The sequence below is a fragment of the Crocodylus siamensis genome, chromosome 5 (genome assembly GCF_052110815.1).
Source record: "Crocodylus siamensis isolate JL-2025a chromosome 5, ASM5211081v1, whole genome shotgun sequence".
Classification (NCBI taxonomy): domain Eukaryota; kingdom Metazoa; phylum Chordata; order Crocodylia; family Crocodylidae; genus Crocodylus; species Crocodylus siamensis.
In genome coordinates, this window is record NC_143399.1 from 137121909 (window position 1) to 137138125 (window position 16217).

The 16217-nt window shown below is 40.2% G+C and overlaps 1 protein-coding gene across 1 annotated transcript in view; it reads left to right on the forward strand.

Moving 5' to 3' along the window:
• TOPAZ1 (testis and ovary specific TOPAZ 1) overlaps nucleotides 1-16217 on the forward strand; it is a 66586-nt gene that overhangs the window by 22315 nt on the left and 28054 nt on the right. Inside the window, exons 7-10 of the mRNA XM_090049059.1 lie at nucleotides 4644-4759; nucleotides 7417-7502; nucleotides 8369-8503; nucleotides 15631-15694. Of these exons, the coding sequence (XP_089905185.1) occupies nucleotides 4644-4759; nucleotides 7417-7502; nucleotides 8369-8503; nucleotides 15631-15694 (401 nt within the window). The remainder of the gene's footprint in view (nucleotides 1-4643; nucleotides 4760-7416; nucleotides 7503-8368; nucleotides 8504-15630; nucleotides 15695-16217) is intronic.

Consider the following 16217-nt stretch of genomic DNA (forward strand, 5'->3'; position numbering starts at 1 on the left):
GTCCTTAGCGTGATGAAGTAGTCAGCAGAACCAATCACACTTTGCCGTACATCTGTTAGTGCTTCACAAACAGGTCCAGGGAAGTGATTCTCCCTCTCTACGCAGCACTGGTCAGGCCGCAGCTGGAGTACGGTGTCTAGTTCTGGATGCCGCAGTTCAAGCAGGATGTGGACACCCTGGAGAGGGTCCAAAGAAGAGCCACTTGTCTGACTGGAGGCCTGTAGGGAAGGCCCTATAAGGAAAAGCTAAGGGACCTTAACTTTTTCAGCATCTCCAAGAGAAGGTTGAGAGGGGGCCTTGTGGCAGCGTACAAATTCATAAGGGGGGAACAACATGAAGTAGGCAATGATCTGTTTACCAGGGCACCCCCTAGAATAACGAGGAACAGTGGCTGTAAGCTGTTGGAGAGTAGGTTTAGGCTGGATAGTAGAAAAAAGTTCTTCACAGTCAGGGTTGCCAGAATCTGGAATGGGCTTTGAAGGGAGGTGGTACTCGTCCTTGGGAGTCTTCAAGAGGAGGCTGGACAGGCACCTGGCTGGGATCACATGACCCTTTTCTTGCCTGCCAGGGGCAGGGCATCAGACTGGATGGCCCACTGAGGTCCCTTCCGACCCTGGAATCTATGAAGCTATGAAAAAAGTCTCTGTTCTTCCAGTCATGTCATAGTCCCTTGACTGTGCAAGGACTTCCAGTTCTTCCTGCTCATTTCTCCAGCTCCGTGCATTTGGATACAGACATAAAGCTGGCAAGTCAGTCAGCAACACAGAAGTCCTTGACTTCAGAAAAGCCGACTTTGACAAGCTCAAGAGGCTAGTCGGTCAGGCCCTCAGGGACCATGACCCCAGGGAGATGGGAGTTCAAGAAGAGTGGTTGCTTCTCAAGGAAGTGATCCTCAGTGCACAAGCTAAATCTATTCCAACACGGAGGAAAGGCAGCAAGAAGGCACAGCAGCCCCCCTGGCTCTCCAGAGACCTAGCGGACCTACTGTGGCTAAAAAGGAAAGCCTACAAAGGATGGAGGACGGGATTCACCTCCAAGGAGGATTACTCCGCGCTACTGCAGGGACCAAACCAGGAAAGCCAAGGCTGCAACTGAACTCCAACTAGCTTCAGGCATCAAGGACAACAAAAAGTCCTTTTTCAGATATGTGGGGAGCCAGAGGAAAAGCAAGGGCAATGTTGGACCCCAGCTAAACCAGATGGGGCAACTGACAACTGACGCCCAGGAAAAAGCCAACCTATTAAATAGGTACTTTGCGTCAGTCTTTCAGCAGTCACACGGAATGCCCATGCCTGCTATGGGACAGGGAAATCTGGGTGAGGGGAATTCCCTACCCTCCATCAATGCTGACCTCGTGAAGGAACACCTTGAGAAGCTGGATACCTTCAAGTCAGCTGGCCCTGACAACCTGCACCCCAGGGTACTCAAGGAGCTGGCGAGCGTCATAGCCCAGCCCCTGGCATGGATCTTTGAAAACTCCTGGTGCTCTGGTGTAGTGCCCGAAGACTGGAAGAAGGCCAATGTGGTGCCGATCTTCAGGAAAGGGAGGAGAGTGGATCCGGCTAACTACAGGCCCATTAGCCTGACTTCTGTCCTGGGGAAGATCTTAGAAAAGTTTATTAAGGAGGCCATCCTTGAGGGACTGGCCCAGGCTAACATTCTAAGGGACAGCCAGCACGGGTTTGTTGCGGGTAGGTCTTGTTTGACCAATCTCATTTCCTTCTATGACCAGGTGACCTATCACCTGGACAAGGGAGAAGAGGTTGATGTCATATATCTTGACTTCAAAAAAGCTTTTGATCTGGTATCCCATGATCACCTCTTGGCCAAACTGGCCAGTTGTGGCCTTGGCTCCACCACGATCCGCTGGCTGGGAAATTGGCTTTGTGGTCGGACCCAGAGGGTTGTGATTGATGGCAGTCACTCATCATGGTGCCCTGTAACCAGTGGGGTCCCTCAAGGCTCTGTCCTGGGACCCATACTGTTCAACATCTTCATTAACGATGTGGACATTGGAGTCAGGAGTGGACTGGCCAAGTTCGCCGATGACGCAAAACTTTGGGGCAAAGCATCCACGCCAGAAGATAGGCGGGTGATCCAGGCTGACCTGGACAAGGTCAGCAAATGGGCAGACGAGAACCTGATGGTGTTTAACACCGAAAAATGCAAGGTTCTCCACCTTGGGAGGAAAAACCTGCAGCACCCTTATAGGCTCGGCAGTGCTACGTTGGTTAGCACTACAGAAGAAAGAGACTTGGGGGTCATCATTGACCACAAGATGAACATGAGCCTCCAATGCGATGCTGCGGCTAGTAAAGCGACCAAAATGCTGGCGTGCATCCATAGATGCTTCTCGAGCAAATCCCGGGAAGTCATTCTCCCCTTCTACTCGGCCTTGGTGAGGCCGCAGCTGGAGTACTGCGTCCAGTTTTGGGCTCCACAATTCAAAAAGGATGTGGAGAAGCTTGAGAGAGTCCAGAGGAGAGCCACGCACATGATCAGAGGTCAGGAAAACAGATCTTACGATGACAGGCTGAGAGCCACGGGACTCTTTAGCCTGGAAAAGCGCAGGCTCAGGGGTGATCTGATGGCCACCTATAAGTTTATCAGGGGTGACCACCAGGATCTGGGGGAACATCTGTTCACCAGAGCGCCCCAAGGGATGACGAGGTCGAACGGTCACAAACTCCTGCAAGACCGTTTCAGGCTGGACATAAGGAAGAATTTCTTTACTGTCCGAGCCCCCAAGGTCTGGAACAGTCTGCCAGCGGAGGTGGTTCAAGCACCTACATTGAACACCTTCAAGAGTAAATTGGATGCTTATCTTGCTGGGATCCTATGACCCCAGCTGACTTCCTGCCCTTTGGGCAGGGGGCTGGACTCGATGATCTCCCGAGGTCCCTTCCAGCCTAATGTCTATGAAATGAAATCTATGAAATCTGAGGTAACTAGCCAATTGCCCTACTGTCTTAAGAAAGAATAAGGAGGCCTTCCCTGTTGCCCCCTCCTCTTTGTGCTCCCTCCAGGTCTCCCACTATCCCACTTACCTCAGGGCTTTGGTCTCCATCTCTCAGCGAACCTAGTTTAAAGCCCTCTCACTAGGATAGTGAGCTTGTCTGCAAAGGTGTTCTTCTCTCTTCATCAGGTGGATCCTGTCTCTTCCTAGCAGTCCTTGGAACAACATCCCATGGTTTAAGAAGCTGCTGAATCTCTGCTGGCACTACCACCTGCACAGCCATGCATTGATCTGTAGGATGCATCTACACCTGCAAGGGCCCTTCACCTTGACCAGAAGGATCTAGGAGAATGCCACCTATGGCCCCATCCTCTTCACTCTTGCATCCAGAGCCTTGTAGTCACTGTTGATCTGCTCAGGGTCACCTCTCGTGTGGTATCATTGGTGTGTCCCCCTCCCCCCCCCAATGGATGAGCAGCATGGGGTAGTAGTCAGAGGGTTGGAGAAGTCTCAGTAATCCTTCCATGACATCTTGGATCCAGGCTCCAAGCAAGCAGCAGACCTCCCAGGACATCAGGTCAGGCCTCCATTCCCTGCAGAAGGCGAGTTACCAACTACCCCCATCTATTGCTTCTTCTTCATAGCAGTGATCTCAATCCTCCCCACCTTAGGGATTTCTGGTCTGGCCTCTTCTACAAATGGAATGCATTTCTTAGCTCCATAATTGTTCTTCAGGCAAACCACTGCAGGTTGGGATGATGACTTCCTTTAGCTGCCAGAGGTCACAATCTTCCAGCTTCCACCTTTCTGGGAGTCCATGCCCTCCTTCCTTTCCTAGAACTGCCTCTGGCAGTCCTTTCTTCCTTCATAGGTTTCCTCCGGCATGGAATCGGTCAAGTCCTCATGGCAGAGGATGCTTCGGACCCTTGCTGCTACCTCCTGTAGCTCTTCCCTTCTCCTTAAGGACACCAGCAAAAGGCACTGCTCACATCAGGCACTCCCCCCACCTGGCTGACACTGGAAGGAATTTCCTGTTGTACCACATGCAGCTGTATCACCTCACCCTTGGCTCCCCAGCTCTGGGCTTTCCTGGTACTTCAGGCTGCACCACCCACCATACCTTATGGGGAGGGGGCAGGAAACAACATTCGAAGGAGGCAAGGGAGCCCTAAGACCCCAGCTGCTGCTGCAGCCACAGTGATGGGAGAAGCAATGGTCAGTTGGGTGCTGCATGTTAACCCCTCATGGACTGCATGCAGGCCACTAGTTGGATAGCCCTGCATTAAGTAAATTCATAAGATACTAATTCTATAAACTCCTAAGGATTTTTTTTTGTGGCAGAGGTGATAAGGTATGTAGCAGTTTGTGGGGAAACTTCCCTATAAAGAGAAAAAAATAATTTGAACCTTCCATTCAGTTTAATGGTAGAATTTACAAGAGGCTTATATGTGCTGTGTTCATCCTGCTACTGAATTTGTCTCCTGTTTTCTCACCTGCTCACTTCTTTGATAGACATTATAAGGTTATCTTCCTCTAAAGAAAAGCTTTGGGGATTATTTGTCAGCCAGTGATACTTTTAAAGTGGTTATCTTAAATTTTTGTGCTACCTAATTTTTGTTCTAAGTGTTGGATACTTAGAAAATCACTTGTTACATTTTGCTTAAATTGTTTTTCTTTTAATACTTAGCAGTGATTCTGAGTGTGCAGAATTTGTGAGCCCTGATCTTTCACTAGGATTGCAGCTGCCTTGCCTGGAAGTAAAAGCCCATCATGGAAGTACAGTACACAAACCCGGGATGAATGGTATTGTCTGTATTTGTAAACAACTTATAATATAATTTTGATTTTGTTTAATGTACTTTAGAAATTAGTCCAAGCTCCCTAAAGATAGCTAGACTTTTACTTGTTTTGTTTTGTTCTGTTTTTTTGCACAAGTGAAACAGTTAAGCTCTCTTTTGAAGACTGTCTCTCTAGGTTCTCATTCTTGGTTGCATGCATTCAGGCGATTAGGTTGGAATCTTCTGGAAAAAACATACTTGTTCTAATTGCAGGTGTCTTTTCCAGAAACTAGAACATCGGGATTAATAATTTATAAACTAATCCAACCTCAGTCTCTCTCTGGCTGTGTGGGCATAGGATTCTGAGGTCTTTCTAAGGGCGGTGCTTGTATCACAATATTGGCCATTTTCTTAGAGTATTTGTACTGCACAGCATTATGATAACACCCATATTTATCGAAATAAATAGGTTTTCAGAACCTGTTATAGTGGTGTAATACCTGTGGAGCCATGAACTGTATTTACAGTTAAGGGCCTTTATTCATTAATATGTTGACTAAATCTCATTATTTTTAAAAAGATCTTGCATAGACTCGCTCCCCATACGATAACTATGACATTCCCCTAGAGCAGGGGGAGGCAAAGTCCAGCCTGTGGACGAGATTTGGCTTGCAGCAAACTCCATTTCCCAGCAGCCCCTGCCTGTGTCACTGGCTGGTTTCCATGGAGACCCTAGGAGGGGCAGGGTCATGATGGCATTTGGAGGCTGGGGTTTCCCTGAAGACTGACCCAAGCAGTGCTGGCAGGGTGCAAGGGTGGGTAGGGAGCTGCTCCGGAGGATTTTGTGGTGGTGCTAGCATGGTCTGGAGCCGGGACCTCCTGGGGTCTCCGTGGAAACTGACTGCGGTGACATGGGCAGGGGCTCATGGAAAATGCAGTCTGGCTGCTGGCTGGATCCATCATTTTGCCCACCACTACCCTAAAGCATATCCATAGTTTGATACAGAAGGCAAAAAAATACAGGGTATCTTTTGCAGATAAGTTGTCCTTTCAAATCTTAGTGCAGTATCTATTTAAGGAACCAGTAATTTTATAATTGTTTACTTAAATATATTTTGTAAATGTGGGTTATTTAAATTCTGCAGTTTGTTAATTGTGCACCTATCTGGTTTCAAGTTATGCTGCAAATTAAACATAATAATTGGCCCATTAGCTAGACTACTGGTTCATCAGTTCTGTAGCATCGTATCATTCACATTTTTAGGGGGAGAAGGCAACTAGAAAATAAGCCTACTATAACAAATGTTTCTTTCTAAATATGCATTAGTTGATTTAAAAAGCATGATGGTGTATATCCCTTGTAAAAATCTTGATTTTTATTTTTAAAGGGTTTGTTTTTTTTTAAACATTACTTCTAGTAAAAGCAGCTGCAAAAGCAGCCAAAACAGCAATAGCAGTGACTTCATAGGGGACTGCCCTTTCCCTGGTATTTCCTAGTTGAAAATCTGTGCACAGCATTAGCATTGTATAATGCTACTGCTCTCTCTTCCCACTCCTGCTCCCTGAATGTGGCTTTGTGGAGGGAAAACTGCAAAAAGGACCTAGCCTCTGATTTCAGCTAATAATTCAGCTGCTTTCCCAGATGCTCCTGTGGTCTTCTGGATGCTCAAAACTTCCAACAGTTTTAAATGTTCTTTACCTGTCTTCTGCTAATAGGCAGCTTGGTCCAACCTTCTCTTTTCCTTAATTTTTTAACCTCAGCTTCACTTCACATATGATCCTATTCTGCCCTCATCATGTCCTCCTGATTCCTTTTTCTTCACTTTTTTTCCATGTAATATATTCTCCCAAAATAATTAAACCAATTAGTTCTGTTTCAAACCACCAACTTCTTTTTCATTTGTGTGTTGTATTCCTTTCCCAGTCCTGGGTGCCTATACATGCTTTGATGCGTTCTAATTAGAACGCATTGGAGCAGACTCAGTCCCCTTGATTAAAGCCCCTGCAGGTTTAAAACTGGCCAGCGGGGTGCTTTAACTGACACTTGTCAAATGAGTTTTAGTTTAAGTGGCCTGTGGCCATTTTTAAATGTGCAGGGGCTTACTACACATGACACTGTGGTGTTTTAATTAGAGCAGCTGGTCTAATTAAAATGCCCACCCCCAAGCACGTGTACAGGTACCCCCTGTTTCCTATTTGGATTCAACAGTCTTTGTGACAAGGCCTACTGCTATTACAGGGTGCCTCAGTTGTCCTTTAGGCATTACCATGATAAACATAACTTCTGGGGCAGGGGGCAGCAATGTTGATTTGGAAATACAGAAGCTACTTACCAAGTGCTAGGGATTAAAGCTTCCAGTAGTTTCAGCTCATTTTTCTACCTTTATTTCTTTCTTACCTTAAAGAGAATAGACCTGTGCTAAAAAGGGGCAATTTGTAGCTTTTACACAGTTTAAAGGAGGCTAAGAATTACCTGTCTACAAGACATTATAATACTCATTAAACCACAGGTCCCTTAGATTATTATTTTTGGGTTGCACCTAATCAAGTATTCATTCTGCCTAGTATTATCTTTAAAACAATGCCCTGTTAGTTGCCCTGTTATTATTAAAAATAAAGATAATTAAGAGATTTTGTCCCATTTAATATACAGTTCATTTATGTTTATGTTCTCTATCATAGATTTCAGATATTCAGGCAAGTGCCCACTCTTGCCACATCCCAATTCTAACTGTTACGAACCATGGAAAATGGACAAAAGTGTACCAGTAAGTTGCTAAATACTTAAGGAATTATTATAATATAGAATTAATTGCATTTGTTTGAGCATTTTATCAATTCTTAATAAAAATATGTAGAGATTTTATTGGCCTATGTAACCCAAAGTTTTTACCACCCTAAAATGTTATGGTCTAATGCAGTGGTTTTCAAACTGTTCTACAGAATCCTATTTTTTGTGATAGGTCATCAAGGGTTTCACAAAATGATTAGGGCTAATGGTGGAGCAGCCCAGGTCTCCTGGCTCCAAGTCAGCTCTCACAGTCTACAAATCCAGAGATGGAGGTTCTCCGGCAAAAGAAGTGATATGAAAAGGTTCTGGTAGGAAGTTTGAAAACCACGGATCTAATGAATAAAACTTCTGAGGATGTTATCAGTGCTGAGAAGAAGGCTGTTCACAATGTACATATGATGGCTTTTGCTTTACTAGAAAAACAAAATCAAGCAATATGTTCTGCCAGCTTTTGAGAAGAAGCTAAACAGTCCATTTATATTGGTCACCAAACTGGAACTCAGAAAAGTTAAGTTCTGTTCCCAGCTTAGTAGCTTGCTGTTGGATCTTGGATGAGCCAGTTCAACTTTTGTATTCATTTAACCTACTCTTAAATTTTGGGCATATTTTTTGATTGTCAGTTCTTCAAGGCACGATTCTTACTCTGTGTTTTATACAATGCTTAGGACAATAAGCATTGATCTTTGTTTGATGCCTTAAAGGTTGAAAAGATCTTTCCATTGTCTTCTACTGGTCATGTACATTTTTATTTTAAAATATAGTTAGTATCTTATATCTTCTAATATAATATTAATATGCTTATCTTTTTTGCAAAAAAAAAAGAAATGACTATTTGACTTGCAGGTTTCCCACTCCATCCAGAAAATCCTGGAGATTGAATTGCCCCGTAAATATTGCAGATTTTATTTCAATACGCTGCGTGGCTGTGAGAGAGCAGAATGTTGGTTTTGGCATGTTCCTGAGCAAGGAGATGAAAAGGTAATGGGTTTGGGGTTTTTTTTGAAGGAGGCGAGATGATGATAAATATTTTCATTTATAAAAATCAGAAAATGTTTCTGTATTCAGTTTTGAGTTCAGGCTGAGTTATCTTTAGGGTAAATCTACACTGCATGAGCCATATATCCTAGCAAGCATGTCCTACTCACCTGCTTGCATGCTCCAAGCCTGGAAATACACAGGTGAAGAGTCACTGGGGACATTTCCTTTATTGGTTACACTTGTGATCCTGGTCTCCAGGATGCCTGAGAGCAGCTGTTGGGTCTCACGAAGCAGCCTTCCCAGTGTATTTTCAGTTTTGGACAGTGTGAATAGGAGTGGGTGGCTGGGGCATGCTCAAGAATATTTGCCAGGACATGCTTTTACCAACACTTTAGATGAAGCCCTCAGCTTCTAAGTGTATATATACAGTCTTCAGTCTCTAAAGAAGGAACCAAAAGAATATGCATAAGTGCCTTTTTAATTGCTTAGTAGATCATTGTACTGGAGAAGCTGTTGAAGTTGCACGGTTAGATTTTCAAATGGTGAGAAACTGGATATATGTGCCTGCTTTTAGAAATCTCAGGGACATTTGAACGTAAATATCTCCAAGGACCCAGATAAAAAAACATGAAAATGTGTATATATTTGAAAGGTTTACATCATGGCATTCTTTGAAAGGTAGATGTGACAATGGTTTAAAGATACTGTAATCCCTTCATGTAAAGGATTCATCTTCAATGAATAGACTGTCAGAATGGGATTGACTTTATATATGGAGCATCTTTGCAATGCTTTCATGAGCATTGGCAGTATCCAGCTAATTGACACAAGTCATGTTTTGGATTTTACTTTAAAGATGCACTAAAATAAGAACCAAATGTTAAAAATCCAGCCTCCATGAGCTATTGTGAGCTGCAGTGTTTCTTTTGAACTCATTGTTTTGCCTCCAAGGCCACAGTCTGCCACTTCGTAGCCTGGAAATACTTTAAGCCCTTTACTGAAAACTACATGTACAAATCACACCAGTGATCCAGTTACTCAATATCCTGTTTTTTCACAAGGACTACTAACAGAAACTTCTGGGGGGGATAGGTGGACTCAGACAGGATGTTCCTTCCTCATCTCTGTTAATTACTATATAGTTTACAGCCTGAAACAACAGTTTACATCTTAGAACATGCTTATGTAGTAGGATGATATTACCAGTGTCTCATCCTTTTATGAACATCCATTTGTTCTTGAATCAGTAACACAGTGAGTTCCACAAGTTACCATTTTTATTTTGAAAAAATGTTTTTAATTTGTTTCCTCTGAGTTTCATTGAATATATCTTGGTTGGGTAAACAGTTTATCCTCCGTGTTGTTCCTCATTTGTATACTTTGAGTATAACCATTCTTTTTTTTCTCTAAAGTTTTACTTTTTTCCGTTCTCACACAGATAGACAGATTTTTCCATGTCTCTAATAGCTTCTATCCCCAAATTATTTTTTTAAATTATTTTTTTATTTGGGATATTGTAACTAGAACTGAATAGAATATTCCTGGACAGAGTATATCACTAATTGATAAGAAGGCATTTCCAGTATCTTTTATTCTTTCTTTATACTTGCTAGTGTTTTACTTGGGTTTTTTGCCCAGTAATCAGCCAGAGCTATTTGTTGATATACTTTACCATAATAATATCCAGGTCGTTTATTGCAGTGTTCCTTTTATTTTGGAATCCAGAAACATGTACGACTGATTCAAACTCTTCCTTCCTTTATGTGTTACCTTGCATTTGTCAACATAGATTTTTTTAAGCCTGTTGTCATGCTACTCATAAACAGAGCTTTCTTAAAATAAAAAATCAGTAAGATTTCTCCCAGGACAAAGCCTTTTATTCTGGGATTTTACAAGCCTATTGCCCCACTTGAAGTACCTTTTGAAGAACTGAAATAACTTTGAATAGCCTGTGGAAAAAGTGTTAATTTGAGTTGACTGCCATTTAAGCTGCATATGTAAACAACTATCCCACACTTTTTTATGGGAGTCAAAACCTGGAACAGAGTCCTGGGATAAACTCGTCCTCTGTTTTCATTAGATGCCTATGGAGTTCTTAAGTCTTTTCTAGTGCTGACCACCTTAAATTTTGTCAGCCTCAAATTTTGTTAAACCATTGATCACCTTTTTCATCATCTAATAAATGTAAATGCCAAATATCATATATTGGCAATCCCACCATAACTTTTCTCTGAAAATCAAGCAGTTTTTCGTACTTTGGGGCAGAGATTCTTTAGCCAGTTTTCTTGCATGACAATTTAACTTCACAGAATTTAGCCTAATTCTCTTGGCTTACATAAAGTTCCTTATAAGAGGATATTAATAGAAGTCTACAGAAACTATATTGGCTTATTGACATGTCAGAAGAATTCTAGCAAATTAGAGCTGTGCAATTTTTTCTTCAAAGGACTTGCACTGTTTGCCATTCTCAGATATAGTATAGTTCAGCACTTCTCAGCCTAAAGATTAGGATTGCTAGAGGTTTGCAGTTGTAGCTGGATGAAAAAGGCTTCTGAACCTTTTTTTAGTTGCAACGTAGGTTCACAATACAGAAAAAAATTGAGATCCTCTAATCGTGGTGTTTTAAATTATGCATTTAAAAATTTTAGGAAAGCAGTACCCAGGATTCATCTTTCACACCTCATTTAAAGATAGATAAAATATTTTGCTGCCCTTACGTATATGGGATCATGGCTGATTTTAATCAAAGATTGCGTATTTTTATTAGCAATTTGGGCCGTACAGTCCTAGATTCTATCAGAAGTCTTTGACAAATACCAGATGGCTTATTTTAGTGCTTTCCCCTCTGATACATTAGTCTAACCTGGCTTCATTCTTTATTATATGAAAGAATAGGCCTGTGGTAGGTGTCACCCAGTTCTTTCTTTTGTTGATATGTAGAGGGAAGGTAAGTGATTTTTTTTGCAGATTTTTATCTTTAATCCCAAATAACATAATACACCCCACTAACTTCATCATAGATTTTCTGCTTTCAGCTGTTTGCTAGTCTCGAATTTGTCTTGTTCCTCTTAATTTTTATCTTAATATTTTAATTGCCGTAGACTTATTCCTTTCTGTTAGTTTCAGTTGAGAAGCCTCCTTCATTCAGAGACCAGGAAAGGGTTTTTAAACCAGACTCAACATCAACCCTTTTCTGCAACCAAAACAGCTGTTTTACTGGAGAGTGGAGTTGTTAGAGGAAGTACATTCACATTTGATTGTCAAGCCAGTAATCTCTGCAGTCTCCAAAAATGTTGGTCTTTTACAATATGAATAAGGTTTATGCCTCAGACCTTGAGAAGATGGACATAGAGGCTACTCTCCTCTTCTATCAACCACAAAGATACTCGAAGTCAGCTGCTAATCGCAAATATTTTAGTGCTGATTAAATTACCATCTGTCAACAAATCATTGTTACAACAGTCAGCATGTCCCAAAACAAACTAGAGTTTCTGGATCCTACCCATGCCTATCTCAAAATGTGGTATGTCTCATACGGTATACCAAATGCCCTCATGGAAATTATCACTATGTTAGTTAGCATTTTGGCCTTCTTCAGTTCTTCTGTAATCAAAATGTAGCAGCAGATCTATCTGATTGGTGTTTGTTATGCTAAACTGCGTAAACTGACAAATTTGAAGTCTTAAAGCATTTTTTTCATATGGAGCTTCAAAGAGGACAAACCTGCAATCTGTTCCTTGCAGTACATATCTATTCTTGACTAATTTGGTGCAAAAGAGAAAGCCTGTTGATAGAAGTAGTAAACCTGGCTGTTTGGAGAAGTATCAGCCAATTGGCCAAATTTCTTTCTAATCTAATAACTCACAGTAGTGAAGAACTTCTTAATTTTTGTTCCAGTTATTGTAAAAGGAAGAAAATAGTTGCTATTAAGCTTCATTGGGCATAGTAGATGTTATCACCTGACTAGCTGTTTTAACTGCTGAATTTTGTCCTAAACATCCACATCCTATTTGCATACTTAAACTAATTTGTGAAAAATCTATTAATACTTTCTAAGAGCAGGTATTCTTACAAATTAATTCATTTCATATCCCATCTGTTCTTTGTGGAAGCCTTTGTAATATATAACTTTGGCTTACATGCTTTTCAAGCTCCGGTATATTATAGCTCTATTTCTTTTTTATTGTCATATTATACCTGCACAGATATGGGTAATTTAACTAATAAAACATAAGTTGTTCATCAGAAGTATGATTATCGGTTCATTTGCTTTTTACTTAACTGATATCTTTTATGCTAGTTCCATCTGTTTATTTTGCCCAATACTTTTATTGAATATTTTACATTTATTATAAAAGGAATGTGTCTTGCAAAATTACTGCTACACTGGTGGTATTCTTTCCATCTAGTTGTGGTCATCTTTATTGATCCTATGAACTTTCAAGTGAAAATGCAGCAAATAAAGTAGAGAGGTCTTGGACTCAACACAATCTTAATTGCATCTTGATCCCAATTTTGGACCGCTAATGAAAATGACTTCTACTGTTGCTTATTTTTAGTCTTAGCAAATCTTAGTTTTACTCTCCCTGAATAATGATTGGTTGACCTTGGACATTTGCCATGTTAATCAGCTGTTCCCGTATGATAAATAATTATGTTTGCACCTTTCTCATAAAATTAGGTTTGGGGTTAGACAAATTATCTGCAGAGTCAACAGGGGAAACTTGATAAAGCAAGTGATTTACAAATATTATTTCAGTAGGCAAGATTAAGAAATGCTACTGTGTGGTGTTTCAGTAAAGTTTAACTTATTTCAGACTAGACCCATTTGGCAGTTGCTTAAACTGGCTGTTTCCACAAATTAAAGACTCCATTGGGGAAAAAAAGTCTTTAAAATTCGTTACATTTTCAGATACTAAAAATGTTATTGCTGTTTATAATTCAGTAAAATTGCATCATGAAGGTGAGTTTGGTCAAAATTCCCCATAGAATTTCAAGTTTTATATATCAGTTACTATCTAAATCTATTACAATTAGCTCCAAATTTAGACTTGCCCATTTTACATGGTCCATAGATTCAATTATACCCCTTGTAAATTGAAACAATTAAATCAACGAAAGTCTCATACAAGCTGGAAATGAAGCACACAATTAGGCTCTTTTATGCATGTAATATAGAGTTGTCTCTTGATTAAACCTTCTACAACTGGGTTTTCCAAGCAATTTCACTAATATTTGGAACTGTGAAAGCTCCAGATGCAGTCTTGGTATTTTGGGAGTTGATCCAAAGGAGGAGGAAAATAGATTCCAAAAGAAAGCAAACTAATTTACATACTTTAGACATGTGCTAAAATTTTGTTTTGGAAATGCCCTCCACCACCTGGGTTTTTTGATTAAATGAGCTAACCCATTGCCAAGTTGATGCTATTTGTTTCAGCAGTCAGAGATCCCATATAAACTTTTTACCAAAGGGACTTATTTTTGTACACTGTTCAACTAAAAGGTGGCCCATGAAATTATGAAAAATTAAATTATTCTTTTTTAAGGATTTTATTTATAACCCCAGTATTGAGATTCTAAAAGCTAAAATTATTTGGTCTTATCCCCAAACTTGCTGATCTGAACACTATTTTAGAGAGGAAAAATTTCCTCAAGGGAAAGGAAGGCATAGGTTTTGACATTGTATGTCTAAGTCATTTAAAAGGGTTGTTCTCAATTTAGACCTTTTAGGCCACTTTTACATGTGCAGTGGGGGTGGACAGGGCAGCATTTTAATTGCAGTGGTTCCAAGTGCTGTTAATTAAAGTGCTGCCGCATCTCATGTATCAGCATCCCCATGCTTTAAAATGATGGTGGGGGCACTTGAACTGAAGCTTGTTTGATAACCTTTAGATCAGGTGCCCCCACTGCCATTTTTAGATGTGGGAATACTGATATATGAGATGTAGGAGGCTGCTGGAGCACAGTAATTGCCATGCTTCAGCAGACTCAATTAATAGTCTGCTCTGACGCACTGGAATTCCAGCATGTTGGAGCAGCCTCCATGCTCGTGTGTAGACACTTTTAAATATCTTGTTTTCGTAAGTACCATGTAAGACTATTAATGAAGAATGCAGAGAAAATTATTTAATTTTTCCCCATTACTTATTTTGCATAGTTGATAGCATATGTATGTACATTTGGGTTGACTGTTCCCAAAATAATCATCTCTTTCCCACCCCTACCCCCCTTTCTTTCCAGTTGAAAATTTTTTTTAATAGAAGGGGGGGGGAATAGATAATTGCTTATACCCTATTCTTCCTGCCCCCACCACAAGTAATAAAGCAAATGTACCTGAAACTACTTTTAATACTTCAACTGGCAAGATTACAAGATTTAATCTCTTGGTTTTTGCCATCTTTGCAAAACGCAGTGTAGCATATATGCGCATTGCAAATATTATAGGTGTTTTGTGTTTTGCATGGCAGTTTAAATATTTGAGATCTTGATGAAATAGTTCTCAAACATCTTTTCTTCTGGGGGTGGGAAGCTTCCTGGAATTTAAATAAAGTAATTGGTCTGTGGTGAAATGGTTTGATAAGTTCAAGTGATTTTAGGAATTTTTCTTAAGTGCCCTACCTTATGTTACTTTATGGGAGAGCAAAACTTATTCATAGTTCTCAGTTTTATTTCTAGACAGCCTTCTGATTTACAATTTCTGTGCAGAATTTTTTATACTACATTTTCTTTTTTTTTATACTTACACATTCCTTTCTTTTTCACCTTTAAATGTACTTTCATAAAATTAATTACTATTTTCGTTTCCAAACTTTTCTCTTGTTTAGTACAAATATCTGTTCAGGGAATTTGGATAAAGGTCTGAGTTAACACATATGTATAATTATGATAACAGCAGTTCCATTGGAAAAAACAACCCATCTAAAGTATCTTAAAGTTAATAGCACTGGTTGTGCTCTGGCACTGCTTTTGTCTGCAGACCAGTTAGTTCATCCTGTCACCCTGCTTAATTTAAACAACCACAAGTATAACGCTTACTTGCAGTAAAAAGATTGTCCCATGTTCCTGTGTTAAAATACAGCCTAATCTGAACTAATAGATTTTGCATTTCTCATTTTTGTCTTTTCTAGATTTGCATGGCAGTACTTAGGACATATATAAATATTAATGAAACAAGTCTGCTACAACGTGCAGGTATGATATAACACAAAGAGCCATGAGTAGAGAAGGTATAATGCTACATAAAATAATAAATAGCAGGTTCAGTTCATATATGAAGTGTTCTATATCCATTTTTGTTCAAACTTCTTAAGTTTAGTAGTTTTGTTGTAGACTGATGATCACAGTAGATATAGTTTTAAATTTATTCTGGGGGAGAACTTTGATACACTGGATTTAAGGTTAGGTGAATGAATCAATAGATTAAATGTAAAAACGTTAGAGGGATGTTGTAACAATTCTGAAATCAAAGATTCAAAACCCAAGAAATTCATAATTAATGTAACAATTGCATTTCATATCTTAACATATTTGTATTTTTACCAAGGCACACAAAAAGTCCTTTACTTTGCCATGTAGTGATACCATGCAGACACGCAGCTATGACTTCGTTATTTGTGTTTCCAGATGCATTCAGTATAATTCATTTTCCCCTTCGTGGCATTGTTACTGGGACTTGAGAAAAGGATAAGAATAGTTAAAAGAACTTACTTGCAAG